This window comes from Onychomys torridus, chromosome 3, assembly GCF_903995425.1.
Source record: "Onychomys torridus chromosome 3, mOncTor1.1, whole genome shotgun sequence".
NCBI classification, from domain to species: domain Eukaryota; kingdom Metazoa; phylum Chordata; class Mammalia; order Rodentia; family Cricetidae; genus Onychomys; species Onychomys torridus.
This window is the reverse complement of record NC_050445.1, coordinates 153,902,703-153,923,944: the sequence shown is the minus strand read 5'-3', so window position 1 is coordinate 153,923,944 and position 21,242 is coordinate 153,902,703. Positions and strand designations below refer to the sequence as shown.

The following is a 21,242-nucleotide window of genomic DNA, read 5'->3' as shown; positions in this document are numbered from 1 at the left end:
CAAGCACTCTAAGCCCCTGAGCTATTTCACCTGCCCTTTATAATTTTTGTAGTATGAATCTTAAGTGTTCTTATTAAGAAGAACAAACCTGAGGCCAGTTATTGGGGTGAATGCTGGAAGATCAGAGACACAGAACAAGCCACAGCTATCTCACCTTGCTAGTTCCTCAGGTGATCCTTTTTCCTCAGGCTGGAAGCTTCTGAGTCCTCCTCCACATGAATCTCAGCTGAACTGTGTTGCTCCAAAGCCTGAACGCTTAACCAACCAAATGCTTAACTAACTACATGCTTTACCCTTCTAGTTCCTGGTCCTCATGCCTTATATACCTTTCTCTTTCTGCCCCCACTCCCTGGGATTAAAGGTTGGGTTTCTGGAATTAAAGGCATGGGTCACCATGCTTAGCTGTTTTTAAAGTGGCCTTGAACTCAGAGATTCGGCTAGCTCTGCCTCCCAAGTGCTGGGATTAAAGGCGTGCACCACCACCACCCAACTTCTGTTATGGCTTACTCTTCCCATTTTCTAGCCACCATTTTTGGCTTTGTTCTAGTGGTTGTCTGTTCTCTGACCCTAGATATGTTTATTTCGGGGAACACACAATATTTCAGGGAACACAATACCCACCACAAATTTTAGTAAGTAGAGGTAGTTTCTCAAACTTATTCTCATTTCATAGATGAGGGGAGTGGAGGCTAAGAGAAGAGTGACTGTTTCCAAGTTAACCACAGAGTGGCCCACTTCTCTGCTGTCAGGCTTAGTGTACATAGCCGTGGTATCGGGCATCTAGATAATGGCTGCTGAGTATCTGTACCCATGAATACACTCAGGGTTTATATTTCATATCATCCTGTCTGTCCACAAAGTTTTCTCTGATGAAGTCATGCTTGAAAAGTGGTGAGAAACAAACTGTCCAGCCCCAAACCGGACAGTGTTGCTTGTGGGCTTGGTGTCCATCATGTGTAGTGTGCTCAAAATGATGATTCTGCTTCAGAAATCATGCTGTCCATGTGTTCTTTTGCACACATAGTTGGTTAAAGGATGTGTGAGCCAAAGGGCCCCTTTAGGCCACTGCCAACAAAACAGCCAAGGAAGGCTTCCCTTTCCTCAAGTTCTAGTTGACAAGAAAAGGGAAATCAGCATCTGTGAGAAATTCAAACACAGAGAATAGCACCCTCCTTCACATCCCATACAGAGGGACTGCCCTCTTTCAGGGAAAAGTCAGACATTGTTGCAAGAGATACAATGTAAGGAAGATGAAATGCAAGTGAATAGGGCCAAAAAATAGAAAAATGGAAATTCTAGTGACTTTTCAACTTTGTTTTCTTTTATTGGTTAAGATTCTCTACCCAGCATGTATGTTGAATGTGTTCTTATAACCCCTACAGAGACTAACCCATCCCCCTGCCTCCACCTCCAATCTCTTCCTCCTTTCTTTCTTGGTTTGTTGAGAGAGGGTCTCAAACTGTATCCAAGGCTAGCCTGAAATTCACTATGCAGCCCACCATGGCTTCATCCTTCAATGATCCTCCTAAATTAGCCTCCCAAGTTCTAGGATGACTTATGGTCCACTGTGAAAGTTCTTAGGTGAACTCCATTAGCAGAGCATATGGCGCATGTGTGTGAAGATGCCACCATGAAACCCATCACTCTGTAGGTTATCTGGAAAGACCAGGAAAGAGAAAAAGAGCAGATCAGCATGCATATTTAGAGGAATACATCATCTGAAACATTTTAAATTTTAAATCAGTGTTTTTATTTAAAATTAGAAATGGTAGACAAATTTATACCCACTATAAGATTTGGTTCCTAAAAATGTAACATTTTAGGTAAAATATTTAGAAAACAAATGAAAATCAAGTGTATGAGAAAAAATACACTACAGATTGAGTAAGCTGACTGTATTTTTATAATTGTGCATGTGTTTGTGTGAATGCACATGAGTGTGTATGTGGGAGTGTGTGTGTATGTATATGTCTGGTGTGCATACACGTGTGGATACCAAGTGTGTCTCTCTCACACTCTGCCTTATTCCCTTGAGACAGAATCTCTCTCTTAAACTGAAGTTTTGTCTTCAGCTCTCATTGTTGAGGCTTTCGGCACATACAACCATGCCCAGTTGCTTTTCAATGTTGTTTTTGTTTGTTTTACGTGGGTGCTGGAGATTAGACGTTAAGTTCTTGGCTAGGATTTCCCTCTTGATCAGTGGTTCTCAACCTGTGGGTTGAGTATCAGATATCCTGTGTATCAGATATTTACATTATGATTTATAACAGTGGCAAAATTACAGTTATGAAGTAGCAACAAAATCATTTTATGGATCACCACATGAGGAACTGTATTAAAGGGTCACAGCATTAGGAAGGTTGAGAACTGCTGCTCTAGATGTTGACTCCGGGCTGTGACCCCTAAGTCAGGATTTAACTGAGCCCTGTTGAAATCCAAATCTTTGACTTAGGTGTTTACTGGCTTTGGTTTCCCCCTCTGATTAATATCCTGTAAAATGATTATAGTGTAATAAAGTCTCTCCCGTTATAGTACAATGAGATCTGGGACAGCTCATTGAATTTTTCATATAGAAATAGATGAAAACTTTATCAATACATCCCAAGAAAGGCTGATGAGGAAGTTGAGGCAGCAACAGTCTTCCCTGTGAATAGTTCAGAAACATAAACCAAAGACCTTGAACATCTTCTCTTCCCCAACTGTATCTAAAGATGTCTCTGAAGGACATGACTGGAGCAGTGCTCAAGGTCATGGAGCAGCAGGAGAAACACTGTATGGATTGGGTTCATGAAGGGATCTTTTAAAGGGGGCTCTTGAAGAGGCCTTAGTTTGGTGATTTCTATAAAATTATCCAAACTTTATTGTCCATATCAAGGAGAGAATAGCCTTGACTGGTAGCCACCCACCCCATCACTGCCATAACTGGCAATAATTCCAATTCAAAGGTTTTTGTTGTTGTCAATGGAACTTGTGATCCTCCTGCCTCAACCACCAAAGGGCTAGGATGACATCTGTGTGCACCATTATCATTCAAAGGTGTGCAAAAACTGACAGAAAATATTCAGTGTTAAGGAGCTGGTTAAATGTGAATTTCCGTTGCAGCTGAACAGCATGATAGCACAATGACGTGGAAAGAGACACGCCATTCATGTTAAACCATCATGCACACATGCACAAGGGCTGGGGGACCACAGGGAGTCATGAGCGAATCTTAATGTTTTCCTCAATGGAAATAAGAGGAACTTTCCAGAATCCCTTTGGAATTTTTTGCCCTCTAGAATCCTGGGTTTGTCTGTTTCTAACTACCCTCCAAAAGAGCCTCTTAATTCATTTGAGTTCCAGGAGAAGAAGGGGGTTTTTCTCAGTCACAGGCAAAAAGTCCCCTAAAACACATATGTTCCTGTATTTTCTGAGTAATTTAGGTTTGTCCTGCCCATGACCACCGCTTTTTGAATAGCTGAATCTGCTGTAGCCTTGCATGGGTTCTAGAGAACCACATACAAACCACATCCTTCAGATGAACTGGATCTGGCTGCTACAGTTTTGAAAAACCATTTGAAGCATGTGCCAGCATTTTGTATATATCTGTGCATGCACATGTTTGTGTGAATGTACATGTATGCAGAGGTCAGTAGTCAACCTTAGGTACAATTCTTTGGGTGCGGTACACCGTGGTGTGTGCACTGAGTGACAGTGAATGAGCCCATGCATTCTCATGTGGAGCCTGGAACAGAACACCCAGTGTCCTCCTCTGTTGCTTTCTGCCTCATGCCTTGAGACATGTAGTTTTGGTGCCTGAGTTAGCCTGGCCAGTAACCTCTCAGTTGCTAGCTGCCTGCAGCTTCCATGCTAGAGATACAGATGCATGCAGCCATGCTCAGCTTTCTATGTGAGTGCAAGGGATTTGAACTCAGGTCCTTGTGTTTGCTCAGGGAGTAGTCGTTACTTTTTCTATTCCTATGACCAAATACTTGATATGAAGCAATTTAAAAGGGAGTGTTATCTGGGTATCTGGGTTTACAGTTTGAGAGAAGAGCCATCATGGCAGGGAAAGCCATCATGGCAGGAGTGTGAGGCAGCTAGTTACAGGAATAGTCAGGAAGCAGAGAGAGATGAGACCTTCCACTCTTCTTATAGTTCCCTTTTATTCAGTTGGAGACCAGAGATCAAAGACATGTGCAGTGGAGATGGGTCTTCCCCTCCTGTTGAACCTTTCCTGAAACACACACACACACACACACACACACACACACACACACACACACACACACACACACACGAGAGAGAGAGAGAGAGAGAGAGAGAGAGCGAGAGACAGAGATAGAGAGACAGAGAGTCCGAGAGACAGAGAGACAGGGAAGACACACACACAGAGACAAAGGTGTTTCCATTGTTATGGGTAGCACACCAGAGATGACCATTCAGTTTACAGCCAATTGAAAGTCTTTATTCCAGGCAGCTGGGACTAGACTGCAGTGTTTGGGAACCTAGGTGTGGTCCTGAGTGTCCAGAACATGTTTTATTTTATTTTATTTTATTTTTATTATTTTTTTAAAGGCAGAGACCATGCCCAGGCATCTTGCTTGGCAGCTGCAGGGGAGGTTCTATTTGAAGCAAGCACTTTGACAGAGGCTAAGATAAGTGGTTAGCTGGAGGGGTTCTACACAAACAGGTAACTTAATAGAAGCTAAGATAAGTTAGTTAGCACATCCTGACCTTTGGTCCTAGAACAGAGTTGGGTCATTTTCCATGGGATTCTCCATCAAAGAGATCAAATTCTAGTTAACCCAGCAATGTCCTCAGCAAGAATACAAGATGTGGGAAACTCTGGACTGTCTAGCCCCATCACACCATGGAAATCTAAATCCAGTCCAGTTGACAGTGATGTGTGTGAGGCGTTGAGAGCATTTGATTGATTTTATATGATAATATTAATGGGATACTTCCAATTCTAAGTTCTACCCAGAGATCCTTCCAAAAGGGTAGAAAGGAAATGTATTAGTTCCTTTTCTGTTGCTGTGGTGAGACACTGTTCCAAAAGGAACTTGGCAAGAAAAATGTTCATTTCGGCTCACAACTCTTAGGTCACATTCCATCATTGAAGGAATTCAGGTCAGGGACTCAAACAGGAACCTGGAGGCAGGAACTGAAGCAGAGACAATGGAAGAATGTTGCTTACTGGCTCGATCCCCATGTCTTATTCAGCCTGATTTCTTATAGCACCCAGGACCACCAGCGCATGGGTGGCACCACCTACAATAGGCTGAGCCTTTCTACATCAATTACCAATCAAGAAGATACCGCACAACCTTATCTAATGTATGCATTTTCTCAATTCAGGCTCCCTCTCAGATGACTGCATGGGTCGTCTTGTGTCTAGGTGACATAAAACAAGCCAGCCCAGGCACCAAAGATATGCATAGTAAGTCTGAGTGCTGGGGAGTCCAATTCATGTCGAACACATTATGAAAAGGGGAGAGAAAGTGGTTACAAGGCAGAATGAAGTAAATCAAGATGTGATTATAGGTGGGAGATTTAGAGGCTACTTAAGTGATTGGAGACAATTTGGGAAGCCTTGCTGGGAGTAAAGGGTGATCAGGAGTCAGACTCATTCCCTTTGATGCTTTTCAGAGAGTAGGGGAAATGCAGACAGCATTGTTCCTAAAAAGATCATCAGATGCTTCACTCCCTGGTTGTTTATTAAATAGTTATACATGGGACAATCCATCTTGGTTTCTTTTCTCAATGCAAATATTTAATTAGTAGGCAACTGATCGTGGTACTGTTAGTTTAGGTCTCTAATTAGTGAAACTGGATTAACAGTTTAGCAATCCACTATGTTACTAACTAGCTAATATGTAGTGTTTATAGCTGAAGACAACATGGAAGTTTTAATTCATGTGACCTTTTAATGGAACAAACACCAAGCCAGAGGTCAGCATGGTCGACCTGGCCCTTTGCACAGTGCCCGGTGACTGATTGCTTGACAATAAATACTTATCAAATACCCTTAGTTGAATTTTGCTTGATGTTTGTAATTCTTGATTTTGGGGAAATGGGAGGAAGGAGTACTATTGTGTCCCTTTTGGTGGCAATTCACTTCTAGAAATAGGTGAGAACAGGATGGAGTAAGGGAAACAGGAGAGGGGCATGGGGGCTGCAGCAGGTAGGGAGGCACATTCAGGCTGTGTTTGAGGAAGCACAAGTATTCCAGGGGAGTGGAGGAGTGGATAGTAGGTATCTGCCTAGTTAATGTGGGGCCCAAAAGAACAAGCAGGAAGTTCACGATGGTGCTGGGTTCTAGGTACCTTGGTGAAGATCTGTGTCTGGGGATACATGGTGGGACTTTTAGTTTGAGAATGAGTAACTTGCACCAGGCTTCATTTTAGAAAAATTAGGATATGAATTACTATCTACCATGGGGATTAATCAGTGAGAGAGAGAGAGAGAGAGAGAGAGAGAGAGAGAGAGAGAGAGAGCGCTGTTAATTACCCTGTGGGGAAGAATTCAGCAGCCTCTGAAGCAGTAGATCAGTAGATGTTGGGATGATTTGAAGAGAGGACCAAGCAGAAATAAACTCAAGATTTCTAGTCTGTGATGCCAAGGCCCTGTTGGTTCACACAAAATTTTAGCAGTGACTGTTGGCCACTTTGTGTCAGATGTGACTCTTCAATGCTCAGAGTTTAGGGAGTGGACATCAGGGTTACAAATGAGAAGCCTCTAGGGACATGGTTCAACAGAGTAGGAGGGAAACATTGAAGCTGGAGTCAATTGAAGGCTGATGGGGTTCAGAGGCAATACTCACTAACACAGTGCTCCTCAACCTTCCTATTGCTGTGAACTTTAATACACTTCCTCACGTGGTGGTGACCCCCAACCATAAAATTATTTTTGTTGCTACTTCATAATTGTAATTTTGATACTGTTATGAATCGTAATGTAAATATTTTTGGAGTAGAGATTTGCTGAAGGGGCCATGACCCACAGGTTGATAACTCTATACTAACAGGAAGGTTCCTGTCTATGCCTCTTAATGGTGTTTCCAGGGAAGGATGTACAAGCACAGGGCCTGGGGATGATGGGTTAGTCAGTCCTTCCTGCTTTCAGCTCAGCCATGGAGAAAACTTCCTGCTGCTTTTGAAATGTTATGTGCTCTTTATATTTCCTTATGCCATGGGAAAAATAAAGACTCCGGTGATTTTGATGACTTTGAAATGTAGCCCACACAGGTACGGTGTAAGGTACAGTCCCTGTCACTGCTTTGCCATTCAGGAGACAGAAATGACATCAGTAATAATTAACTGGGCATTGACTAAGAGATGTTCAATAAGTCTTCTGAATGGTCACATGGAGTCATACCATATGGAGTTGTGTCCTCATCTAAAATATTGTATGAAAATATGCAAAATTTCCAAGTGTTGCTTTTTTTTCAGAGCTGATGACCGAACCCAGGGCCTTGTGCTTGCTAGGCAAGCACTCTACCACTGAGTTAAATCCTCAACCCCAAAGTGTTGCTTTTTATAGTAGTCTGAGCAACAAATTTTAATGGACAAAAGTACCCAGTTCATGATGAGAATGCAAGCAAGAGGTCCTGAGTTCAATCCCCAGTACCCACATAAAAACCCTGGGTGTGACATTTAATTGTAATTCCAGTACTGGGGAAAACCCCTGTTTTAGCCAGTCTAGCCAAATCTACAAGCTCTAGTTCAATGAGAGACCCTGTTTCTAAAAGACTAGGTGAAGAGTGATTGAGAAAGACACCCAATATTGAGCTCTGGTCTACACACACACACACACAGACACACACACACACACACAGACACACACACACACACACACACACACACACACACACACACACACACACACACACGAGTGAGAGAGAGAGAGAGAGAGAGAGAGAGAGAGAGAGAGAGAGAGAGAGAATATTCAGTATATAAATATTCACATCATTCAATTTCCAATTTTGCATGCTCTGTAGAAAACATAATACAGACTTTCCTTTTTCAGATCACAATGATGTTAAAAGGGAGGGCATATCAACCTCAGCATTAACATTGTGAAGAAATTGTCTGTACACAACTGCAAAACTGTTAAATATTTTTGAATGCAGAGTTTTACAAATATTCTCTAGTCAGTACATACATATCCCTAGAGAAAGTTTGGGATAATCTTTTGAAAAGAATTCAAAAACTAAATATCTGTAATAAGAAACATTTTCCTTTAAATAAATGAATAATGACTAGATGTTTTTCACCACACAAGGCTCACACAGGCAAAGGAAGGATGTAGCTGAAAGTTTAATGTGGACCCCAAGGACCTTGTCAAATGATGGAAAGAGCAAATGTGTGCTAGTTAACCTCCTGGAAGGAACAGGGGCTTCTTTGACTCAACTGTGTCTCTGATTTGCCTGGTCAGAGGGTACCATGCTTGTTAGGGATTTATTTCTGGGGAACAGTACATCTTTAGTAGAAGAAATGAAGCAATTGAGCCAGAGACACAGTTACATGCATCTGAGGAATATTGGTGGAGGGTTGGGGCTTAATTGGTGTGTTGCTTCCAATATAATTAGGTCCTTGAACAGGGCAATGCAATTAAATATGTTGAGGAGGGCACAATTAGATGGGTGGATGATAGTGTAATTACATTCATAAGAGGGGGGCTATAATTAGATGTGAAGCAGGGAGGGGGTGTGTTTAGATGCTTAGGTTGAGGTTATAATAACATATGTGCAAAAATTAAATTATGTGTGTGGGTGAAGTATAATTGAGTGTGGGCATCCATCTCCAGTGGTAGGTGAGGGGACAGAGAAATGACTGGGCTGGGTGCAGTAAGGTGTGCTCTGATGTCCTTATGGTCGAAAACTTGAAATTTTCATTAAGAAAAGCAGGCATAAGTTTTGACAGGGTGACTAATAGCAGTTGGCATGGTGGTGACAACCTTTTGGATCATTTAAAAGGTTAGCAAATCAAAACTTCTACTTGTCTGCCATGATTTCATCATTCAGGGGTGTTCTAGTATTGTTTGCTTAAGTTTTCAGATATTAGTGGATTTTTTTCACAAGTCATTCTGTTGGCCAGAAATATTTTCACAGTTGGCTGTTGGACTTGGCTGCTGACAAAGTCTTCTAGCTTTCAGAGATGGCAAGATTGTTCAACAGTTCAAGTCATGTGCTGTGCAAGCCCAGTGGCCAGAGCCTGATTCTTCTAACTAACCTGGACGTAGAAGGAGAGAAACAGTGCCATAGAGTTGCCCTTTGACCTCCATAACAGCGCTGGATCATTTGTACCCCCAGCACATATATCATAAAACAGATAGTTTTTTTTTTTTTTAAAAAAAAGTCTTCTAGCCTTCAAAATCCTTCACTATTATTCCTGGTGGGAAACACCTAAGAGTCTAATTTTCATTGCATTCGATTATTAACTTTCTGAAGGTTATCTAATGGACAAGGAACCTTGGCCTCTTACTTACACACTCTTCATGGACCCATCTTGTTGGTAAACCCTGGTTTGCATTCTGTAGATACAAGCAGTGGGAACAGGGCACATTGAAGTTGCCTAGCAGTTTCCTGGCCGTAACAGATGCTTATCAAATGGTTGTTGAGTGAACACAGAGATTTGTTACCAGAGCTAAAAAGAGGCCCAGAGGCACAGTGTGTGGAAGATGAGAAGGCATGGGGGCCTTTCAGGTGAGACCCTGACTAGCTTTACAAGCCACCTTCCTCTTAACTAGTGACAGGACTTGTTCTTCAGGTTTGAAGATTAGTTGATTTGTCTGCTGCATCAAAAGGAAATCCTACTTTTGTATTTATTGTGGTGAATTCAGTGACAGTGCTCCTCGAGGGCTCAGCCATTTGGATACTCCATCTCTAGGCAGTGGCATCCTTAGGTGGTGCAGCCTTGCTGCAGGAAGTGCCTCATCCTGAGGCCAGCTTTGTGTGTTTAGAGCCTCTTCCTGCTTTCTGTTTTCTGTCTCTGCTTCACACTTGTATTGGAAGATTCCCGCTGCCATGCCTCCCCACCATAATGGATTCTTACCCCTCTGGAACCATAACCATAAGTGGAGGTGCCTGGGAAGTGAGATTCTAAATACACCTCTCACTGTATTTCATCTAATGTGTCCTAATCAATTCTTTCAAGTAATTTTTATTAATGTGAGCAGGAGTGTGGCAGCTTACTACCATACTTGGGTATAGCAGCATGCAAGGAGATACATCAGAAAACACAGCAGGGCAGCGCTTCATAAAGATACTCCCTCAAAATCATAAGATGCACCTGGTTTGTCCCACGGAATGTATGCTAGAAGAAGATCCCTTGCTAGACACCATTCTCGACAGCACCCACCATTGCCAAGTACCCTGATCCTAAACTAGAATGAGGATATTATTATCCCATTATTATTAGGTAGATAATGCCCACAGTATTTTCTCAATTAGGTTTTTCTTGTTGCAAGCTTTGGTGTAGTGTTCTTGTTTGCTGGTGTATTAGCACTGCGAGCAGAGTGTTCTCAGGCACTTGAAAGAATTTATTGAAATGAAGTGAGATGGACTTATTTTGTGAGGCCAGCAGTTAAGAAAATGAAGGAGCAAACAAGTGTCGGTTGACAGTCAGAGCCCTGCCTTTTCCCTAGAGCCTTAAGATTTGAGGATTTGGAGGGTGGTGCTAAGGGTGTAGACATATATTACTTGATTTTTCTCCCAATAAAGTGGTTCTTTATTGTTAAGATAGAGTTAGTTAAACAGATCACTCCTTTGCCTGTCCATGAAAGCCCTTGGAATCTAGAATTGCCAAGGTGTAGACAAGTCCATGACTCTGGTGGGAGGAGACAAGGAATGGAAACTGGGAGGAAGGTGAGTCGGTTGCTCTTCTGAGGTCCAGAGGGAGTTCTGTCCATCAGCTGGTGCTTCCAGTGTCCTGCACAGTATGACCTCCCTGTGGAGGGAAGGAGCAGAGCATGGAGGCTTGTGACATCTGCCTCACTGCCCCATAGCCTGGTCCTATATCCTTCAGGTCCATGTAGCTGCTACCAGAGTCTACCTGTCCAGAGCCTGAAAACCTGGGGTAGCCAGTCCTCTGTGTTCAGGGTCCCCTATTTTACAGCTAAGAAGTTTAGGGCTTGCATTTGTAAGTCCACTATTAGTGGAGAATGCCTGGGACACCCCCTCCCCCAGCTTAACCATTACAGCAGGACTATGTGAGACTCATAGTGTATATTCACGTATTAATTGCATGTTTTCTTTTGGAATATGATGTTCCAGGATGCATCTAAATGAATATACATTTATATACCTCCAACTCAGTAGACTCAGGTCACCTTTCATCCTTACTGCTGAACCTCTCCTGTTCAAGGATACCTGTGTCTTCCATGTTGCCCGGTCCAGGGGCAGGTTTCAGCTGTTATTACCCTTCATCTGTTAGGAACACTTGATGTGTTTTCCTCCTTCTTGATTACTTGCTTCCTGTGACTTGGTTCCCCAGGACCTTGTCTCTTTTCTATTCACCTGCATAGTGGCTCCTGACTTTAAGTATCCGATCACTCTCTGTAGTGGTTTGAAAGAAAATGGCCTGTAGTAGACTATTATTTTAAGGTGTGCTACTTTTGTTTATGTTGCATTTGTTTATCTCTGTGAAGCTGTGTTACTGTGCCTGTCTAAAACACCTCTTGGTCTAATAAAGAACTGGCCAATAGTGAGGCAAGAGAATGGATAGGCAGGGCTGGCAGGCAGGGAGAATATATAGAAGGAGAAATCTAGGAGAGAGAAGTAGTCAGAGAAGGAGGAGGACATTAGGGCTCAGCCACCCAGCTACACAACCGGCAATGGAGTAAGATTTACAGAAGTAAGAGAATGGGGAAAAGCTCAGAGGCAAAAAGTAGATGGTATAATTTAAGTTAAGAAAAGCTGGCAAGAAACTAAGCCAAACTAAGGCTGGGCATTCATAAGTAAGAATAAGCCTCTGTGTGTGATTTATGTGGAAGCTGGATGGCAGGCCCCTAAACAGAGCAGAAAAAACAACAATGCCCCTCAAAGGGAGTAGCACTTTTAGGAGGTGTGGCCTTGTTGCAGTAGGTGAGGTCTTGTTGGAAGAAATGTGTCACTGTGGAGGTGGGCTTTGAGGTCTCATATATGGTCAAGCCCCAGGCAATGGTGGCACACATCTTTGATTTTAGCACTTGGGAACTCATGTCTTTAATCCCAGCACTAGGGAGGTGGAGACAGGAAATGAGATGGCTGGGTGGAGAGAGGAATATAAGGTGGGAGGAGACAGGAGCTCAGCCTTTTTCAGGCTGAGGATTTCATAGCGGTAAGAACTTGTGGCTGGCTGCTCTGCTTCTCTGATCTTTCAGTTTTTTCTTCATGTGTGGCTCCAGGTTTTTATTATTAAGATCAATTAGGATTCATACTACACAAGCCACACCAATGAGACAGACCACTTCCTGTTATCTGCAAGATATAGGACTCTCAGGTACTTCTCCAGTACCATGTCTGCTTGTATGGCACCATGTCCCACCATGATGATAGTGAACTAAACCTCTGAACTGTAAGCCACCACCCCAATTAAATCTTTTCCTCTCTAAGAGTTACCATGGTCAGAGTGTCTCTTCACAGCAATAGAATTCCTAACTAAGACACTCTCCATTTTTCACTTCACACAGACCAGTTCCCTGACTGTATACTCAGTCACATACTAGACAAAGCCACTTGGACAGCTGAAGATCATGGTACCCTTGATGTTCTCAAGACTGAGCTCTTAATCAGTCCCCCAAACACGTTCCCTGCTGTGGTCTTCTCTAGCTCAGGAAACAGCTGGTCATCGGTTGAAGATGAAACTATTGGCACTATCCCCACGCCTCTCTCTTTCTCTGGTTTCTTTCCTTTTCTTTTTGTACACCAGCAAGTCCATTTGGCACTTCCTCCAGGTCCCTCCAGAATCAGATCTCTTTCCCCTATCTTGTCTCCTTGTTCCAGGTCACTGAAGTCCCTGGCTAGGAATATCACACCAGACTCTGCCCTGGCCCCTTTTCCTGTCTAATCTCAGTTCATCTTGTTCTCACTCCAGCAGAGGTCACAATGGCACCCCTCTGCCCATTGCCATTGACTTGTTCTCATCTTAGAATAAAAGTCACTGTCTTCATGATGCCCTGTGTGGCCTCATTCACCAACCTCCCCACTTATTTCCTACCAGTCTCCACTCTTCCTCTCTCCCTGCTGACTCATCTGCCGACAAAAGAGGCCCTTGCCCCTCCATCTCCCCCAGGAATGTTCCCTCCTCAAGGTCTTTGTGCCAGTGGATCTACATGTAACTAAATTCTCACAGTCTCAACTGCCACGGGAATCTGCCCCAGGGCTTCCTCTGCACTGTGGCTGATCACCCTGCTGACCTTTGCAGTTCCTGTCAGGAAGCACCTCCAGACCATCTTGTGCTGATCCCTGGTTTCTCGCCACAGACCACCTCAGCATCTGTCCTCCTGTTCATTTCCCCTGCATTCCTTTGCTCTTCTCTGCTTTCCTCAGTACGGTGTGAGTACCCAGGGAGCATGGGTTTTCACTTGTCTCAACCAATCACATGTCACAATAAATATTTGTGGAACACACAGACAAGCCAACGTGAGCACCAGTCCCAAACTCTCCATCTCACTGATTGTAGATAATGCTGTTTTTCAAGTGTTAGTTCTAAATCTCTGTAGGGATGACTAAGAAAAAATACACATGGTTCTGAACAAAGATGCTGTCCCTTGTCTGTCTCCCTCACTCTTGGGCTGATATCACCAATATTTACATAGCTCTGGCTGTTCATTTTGCTACTAAAAATCATGGGAATAAAATCTCACATTGGACTAAGTGCTTCCTTCAGGTACCAATGAGAGCAGAGACTCCTGGGAATTTTTTTCCTGGCTGAGCTATTACCTCATGCCTAGGCAGGGGCCTTCTACTATATATTCATGAACTAATTCCATTTTATCTTTGGTATAGTCTGTATTATTTGCATGTAATCCATGCAAATGGCGAGGTCTATCAATCTGGCTATTTTCTAGGCCGTTTGTGTGTGTATTCAAGGTCTTTTCCCCCAAGAACTCCAACAACTCTGTTCCAGTATCTCCTAGGAGCCTGGGTACCTGGCAGTTCTTGCTGACCCAGCTAGAAGAGGCCAAATGATTCATTTCACTTTCAGGGACTATTACTGAGTTTCCATATTCCCTGGCACTATAAATAGCCCTCCAGGGAGCACTCAGGCACACAGAACATTTTCTTTGCAGTCTAGCTCGATATTTGCAGAAGAAAGTCACATGCTGTCTGGTTTGACACAAGTCACCTGTCCCTTAATGGCTCTCGAGTTCTAAACAGAAGCACCCAGAGTGTTCTGCTCACAAGCAGTGTCTTTGCTTCCAGCAACACTGATGCCTTTTTTTGTACCACTGCCTCTGCCTGGCAGGATCCTGAGTGTTCTATCTATGTGAGGGGTGTGTGTGTGTGTGTGTGTATACATGCCTGAGGGCCAAAGGTCAACACTGTGTGTCTTTATCAATTGATTTATATCTTATTTTTGGGGGGAAGGGTCTTGCACTTAGCCTGGAGCTCATGATTCCGCTAGGCTGGCTGGCCAGTGAGTGCCTGAAACTCCTTGTCTTCACCCCACCCCTGCCCCCCATTCTAGGTTTCCAAGCACACACAGTCATATTCAGCTTTTTCATACACGTTGTATGGCTCACACTCAGTAGACAAGCACTTTGCCGACTGAGTCATCTCCTGAGCCCTCTACTTACTCTTCAAATGACGAAGCTCTGTCTGAGTACCTGCTCCTTCCTGGCTTCACCTAGTGGTCGCTGAGGCTGCCTCTTTAGCAAAGTCGGCAACTTTATGGTCCAGTTCGTTTGTGGCCAGACTTCACAGTCGTCACCCCTTCCTCTCTTCACGTGCCACACTGTGACTCTCGAAGCCTCCGACTTCTGTATCCTTGCTGTCTGCAGCAGTTAACATCAGAAATACCCAGAAACAGTTGGGAAGCGAATGGCTGATGGTGCCGTTGCAGTCACAAGGAGGACAGGATTCATTGGACTTTATTTCCTGTCTAAGGCCTTTAGAAACAGTCTTGTATTTAGTTTGGACTTTTCTGTTTTCCCTAGCAAAAACCCTGTGGTATATGCTCAGCCAATTTAAGAAGGAAAAGACCAAAAACCAAAAACAATGATGTTGTCATAATTAAATATATTCCAGGGACTTTTTGTAGCTTTGCTTCACCCTCCCGCCCTTTTAAAGCTAAAGAAACAGGCCAGTTTGTTCCTCCTTCTCAGTATTCTTTTTGCCCTGCCGAGTCTTCCTTCAAATTCCTCAGGTCTGCTGTCAATAATGATTTCAGAGCACTTGTATGTTCTTTGCAGTGAAAACCCGCCTTGTTTTCTGTTGCTAGGCAACCCCCTTCCAGCTGCCATTGAAGAAATGTGCGGTGGTGGGAAACGGTGGGATTCTGAAGATGAGTGGCTGTGGCCGTCAAATAGATGAAGCAAATTTTGTCATGCGGTAAGAGAGCGCGCACAGTGTGGCCTCTGACTCCTCTCCTTTTCCCACCCTTCCTTAACCCCCGGCCTTTCAAACCTAGTGGCTTGCAATTAATCCCCTGTCCTCTGTCTTTAGCTTCTGGTCAAACCCATAGACAAGTGAGGTTAGGAGTGCACTCAGGGAGCGAGCAAGGGGCTTTCCCCCAAGAAATTCCAAAGCCAACAAGGCTCCACAGTAGCAGAGGTACACTCTGCTGGCTAACGAGGGCCACAGGGAGAAGTCTGGGCTCAGACCTTCCCTGAGATTATGTACTTGGGTGATTAAAACCTTGAAAATTGTTCTTTCCTCGGGCTGATTCCATATGCATAAACATTTTAGTCATTGTAAGTGTACCCTTTTCTTCTTAGTTTTCCACAGAAGCATTTGAAAGGAACAAGTAGGATCTAAAGATGGGGTTTGGTCTGCGTGTGACTAGGAAACTGGCAAGAAGCATCGGAGAGGGAACTTCACATCAGGAGGAACCTTGGTCAAGGGACTGAGCAGCATGGGAATATGGGGACACAGACATGAGTGTTGTAAAGGACAAGGGGCCCCTTCAGGGCAATGATAAAAACTGCAAAGCCTGACCAAAGGAAGACACCTTCAAACTGCAGACGGACAGCCAGTGCTGGGCGAGTCTGAGCAAACCCTGCTCAGGAGACATGTGGAAAGCACAGACAGCATGTGGCTGCCTTGGCGCAGATGGAAGGTGTCTAGATAAGGAGGAGGGAAGGTGGAGTGTCAGGAGGGAGGGCTCTAGATAGGAATCACGTGAGGTAAAACATCCCGAAGCCAGGTCAGGATGAGGAGTGGGCTCTGCAATGAGAGGTGTGATGGAGCAGAGGAACCGGCTGAGTGACAGGGCCATTCAGGGCGGGGTTATTGAGTGGTGGTGGTGGGGCAGTGGGGGAAATGTAGAATAATTAAAGAGTTCAAGGCTAAGCATGGTCCCTGGAGTGAGAGCTCAGCTTACCTGAGACATAGTGTGGTAAAAGGAAAACATGTCTCATTGAGGAAACCAAAGAACATCGAAAGGTTGGGGGAATTTTTCAGATGAACCCCAAAATTTCAAGGACATAGGAATGACTATGAACCAGGAACCCAAGGATCTTCTAACCAGAAGGGACCTAAGTTTGAATTCTGGCATCTACCTAAAAGCCAGATGTGTTCATAATTCCAGAGGTAGGGAGGTGGAGACTGGAGGATGCCTTGGATCTATAGAGCAGCCAGTCTAGCTGAATTGATCTCTTCAGGTGAGAGATCTCAAGCGGGAGACCCTGGCTCAAAATAGAAGAGGTAGAGGAGCAGAGGAAGACACTGCTGCAGACTGCTAGCCTCTACATGCATGGGGACACACACACACACACACACACACACACACACACACACACACACACACACCATGGGTGCACATGCAGGGTGGGAGTGGGGCTCTGAGAATTCTAATCCAACTTGGAGCTCAGAGCTGTGTGAGAGTGTTTCAGGTGGAGCCATTTCCCTAGAGAATGCCACACACCCTCTCAAAGGAGAGTTGCTTTGCCATCAAGACATGGTGTCTCACTTGGTGAAACTTGTGGCATTGGGGTTGTGGGGTATAGGTGTGGGGGTGGGGGTGTCCTTCTGTTCCTGCCTTTCCTTCAAGAGTACTCTAATTTTCCACTGTAGGATTGTGTTTTCTTCTCCACTGCTGTTTAGTTTATTTTACATTATTTTTGCATTTTACACAAATAATAGGAAAGGAGTAGAGGATGTTTTAAGACAGTAAGTTCCACACTTGTTTCAGGAGAGGCATGGTGCCTGCCACAGGCTGAGGAACAAGGTTTCATGGAGCAACCTTCTCTACAGCTCCAGTGAGTGATGCTTGGGTGTCACAAAACATGGGAGAAGATATAGGAGAAATATTTACATCACAGGAGTGGGTAAAATCTCACAGAAGGCAGAGGCAGAGGAAGGTAGCAGGAAACCACAGTGATGTCAGCACCCACTCCCACCCTTGGGTTACTGACAAGACACATGAGGCTGAAAAGCTAATGAAGAACAGGGTTGGGAGGACATGCCAGTCTCATGGTTAACCAGGTTGGTGCCCTACATAGTATCATTTTACCTCTGCCTAGGCTGTTGGAGGAAGGGGAAAGAGACATCCCTTGGTCAACCTGATTTTATACATACTTCCGTGAATACTTTGTCATTGTCTTGTTTATATCCTTTTCAAACCTTCAAGTTGCTCTGAAGCACATTCAGTGAAGAAATGTTAGAAGAAGCTTTAAGGCCAGAGCCTGGTTCAGCAGCTCCAGCAGGCTGTGCATAATTAAGTAGTCCCATAATTCTACCCATTACCACCGCATCATCGTTACAGCTCTCATCCTGCCCTACAAACTAGTCCACCCTGCCGAGTCTTCCCTTAAACCTGTCTGTCCTGAGGGTGCATACTTGCCCTCATGGATAACTGTCCTCATCTGGGTGGCAGGCCTGTCCTATGAGGTTTTTATTTGCCTAGAATTTAAGGTGATTCAAGAGAAGGGCTCAGAACAGTGACATTCTGCTGTAGCATCCCAAGTGCAGGCACAAGATGAGGACAGAGATGCCCATCCCTCTTCCTGCTCTCAGCTACCCTGCAGCCCAAGGGGGAGCCAAGCTTTTTAGCAACAGTGGATCCTATTGCTCCCAACGTGTGTGTGTGGCTACCATTAGGAAGATGAGTATTTTCAACCTAACATGGGGAGGAGCTGGCCTAATCACCACAGTGGATTATCTCCTGGTGCCCCATTTATCCCAAATTGACATGGATAGTTTGGCCTTTTACACAATCTGCTGTGGATGCTATACAAGTTCAGGACTATTGAGTGCCTGGGAGATTGGAAAGCTGTGGTATGGGTAAATAAGTGGGGGGGGAAGAGGGTCTCCACATAGACTTGCCTATACAGTGTACCCAGATTACAGTTGAGAATATCCTCCAGGCCCGTCCTTCAAGCATTCCATAATGTTCTTTGCACAGACATTTTCTAGACATATTCTTTAAAATGTTAAAAACCAATTTCCCATTTTTCAAAATGCACATTTATTCTAACCAAAAGTGGCACTTTAAAAATAATTTTGTGGGGCTGGTTGTGTGGCTCAGTGGGTAGGGTACTTAGATAAAACTGGATGTGGTAGACACACCTCTAATCCCAGCACATGGGAAGTGCATCAGAAGTTTAAGATCGTCCTTGGCTACGTAGCGAATTTGAGGTATTCCTGGGCCACAGGAGACCCTGTCTCAGAAAAATAACAACAAATTCTTGAATTCAATTTCTCTAGAACATTTCAAGGCAGAAATAATGATTATACATTGAAGACAGAATTTGTGGCTCACAGTCACAGTATGGCAACAGTTTTGAAGCCTTTTGGATTGTGTGCAAAGGACTGTTCTGCGTGCTTTTACACACACACACACACATACACACACACATACACACACACACATACACATACACACATACACACACACATACACATACACACACACATACACACATACACACACACACATATACACACACACATACACACACACATACACACACACACACATACACACACACATACACACACACACATACACATACACACACACATACACACACACACACACACATACACACACACACATACACACACACACACACACACACACACACACACACACACACACACACAGTGTTTTTCCTTTGTTGAATGTCCTATCCAGCATGCCCATTCCTCATCCATTTGACTTTTCTGTTCCTGGATCTCTTTCAGGATCACAAGCATTACTATTATGGAGATACTTTAAGCACCTAATGTTTTCTCAATTGTGCCAACAAGCAATAATGTGGAATTTGGGACACTTTATCCAATTATGCCTTATTAGAAACAATTTGACTGTATTAAATGGGCCTTTTATGTAAATCTATGTAATTATCAATTTAGGAATTGAGGAGCTAAACTCACAGTGCACTTTTCCTAAGGGAAGAGACACAGGGAAAGGCCCTGTTATTTGTGCTGGAAGGGAATGCTTACAGAACAGGAGGCAGACATCTCACCAGTATGCACTGTCATCAGTTCTCAGAAAGCCACATGTAAAGTCTGTCTTGCTATCAGCACCCCTCTTTTAACAGGAGAAAGCAATTCTGTAAAATTTATTGCTGTTTGGGGTTTTTTTTTGTTTGCTTATTTATTGACAGAAATTTTTTTGAGGTTTTACTCCATGGTAAAAGATATAAATGGATCCAGGCATATGAATCATGGAACACAGAAGTAAGAAAAAGATTGTGTATGAAAACTATTTTGTTATTGACAAGACACATTACAAGGACTCCCTAGCAAAATTTAGAACCTACAGTTGATTCTCAGATGTTAACAAGGGCAGTCCAGATCAAAGCATCCTTAAGAGGCACATCCAAATTTTAGCCTATGTTTTATTTGAGAAGCCATCTTGTCTTTGCAAAGAACACTTAAATAATGCAATCACAATCTGATCCATACTACTGCATGATGGGGCCTGGTTATTGATGACTGACTCTACTCTTCTGCAAGACTCCTCAGGAAGCCACGTGGGGTATGGTGTCACCATGAGCTTGTAGATGCCTTAAGCATGGGCTTTGTGACCAGCTCCTCTATAGCTTTCCACAATGCCCCCTGTTTGCTTTCAATGAACATTCAAAAGTCACCAGCTGGCTGGCTGACTGACTCATGTATGACTACCAGAAAACCCAGGTTTTTTTTTTTTTTTTAATTACCCACAAACAGATGAAAGGGAGATTTTTAATCAACATGGAGATGTTTCTGCCTGGATGGCCTGGTGTGGTGGGAGTCACGGGGCTCATAAGAAAGAGAAGCTGGGGACAGGAGCAGGTCAGCTGATAGGTGCACAGGCAGTTTCATCTCCCAGGGTACACTGGTAGAGAAAATTTAGCAGCTCGAAGAGACCACATCTTTATCTATAAATAAATCATGCAAGTTGGACATGCCCTGATGTGGTAGGAGTCAAGTCTGACATGTGGTTGGAGAGGAAAGATTTAACTTATAATGCAAATACATAATCAGATTTCTGTGGTCTTTCTGACAGGATAGTTTTGCCTATGTGAAACATCAAAATGGAGAATTTTAGCAGAGTTCCCTCAGTCCTTCTTATGGACCAGGAAGGCAGACAAAGTTGTTATCCTAGTTCAGGTCATGGAGGAACTGTGGCCAGGAAAATGCATGAACCTCCTGATGCCTGTAGGCAGAAAGCCACAGGTTTGAATGTGAGACAGCCGTGTTTCCCACTGTATGCATTCCTAAGCCATCATTACCAAAGGAAACAGTTAGGGCTGGGATAGAGTTTGGGGGTAGGAGTAGGGTGATTGCTCTTTCTCTCTCATGGAGAACATCACTTTTTAGGCTGGGAAGATGGCTCAGTTGGTAAAGTCCTAGCCATACAAGCTTGAGGGCATGAGTTCCACCTCCCACCCCAACCCCCGTGGGAAAAGCAAAATCCAGGCATGGTGGCAGGTGCCTATAATCTCAGTGCCATGGAAACAGGCAGGAGGATCCTGGAGCTCATTGGCCAGCTAATACAGCCAAGTCAGTGAGGTCCAGGATCAGTGAGAGATCTTGTCTCAAAAAATAAGTTGGACAGTGATTGAGGAGGACACTTAATGTTGACTTCTGGTCTCCACATGTGTGCACAGAGCATACTACCCCACCG

At 43.9% G+C, this 21,242-nt stretch overlaps 1 protein-coding gene across 3 annotated transcripts in view; it reads left to right on the top strand.

The window, feature by feature from the left end:
- The window catches only part of St8sia1 (ST8 alpha-N-acetyl-neuraminide alpha-2,8-sialyltransferase 1), a 138,885-nt gene that overhangs the window by 68,833 nt on the left and 48,810 nt on the right, over window positions 1-21,242 (top strand). For all 3 annotated transcript variants that reach the window (XR_004944442.1, XM_036180284.1, XM_036180285.1), the window contains exon 3: window positions 15,408-15,517. Coding sequence is in view for 2 of the 3 variants with exons in the window: in XM_036180284.1 (XP_036036177.1) it covers window positions 15,408-15,517 (110 nt within the window). In the remaining variant the exon portion in view is untranslated. The remainder of the gene's footprint in view (window positions 1-15,407; window positions 15,518-21,242) is intronic.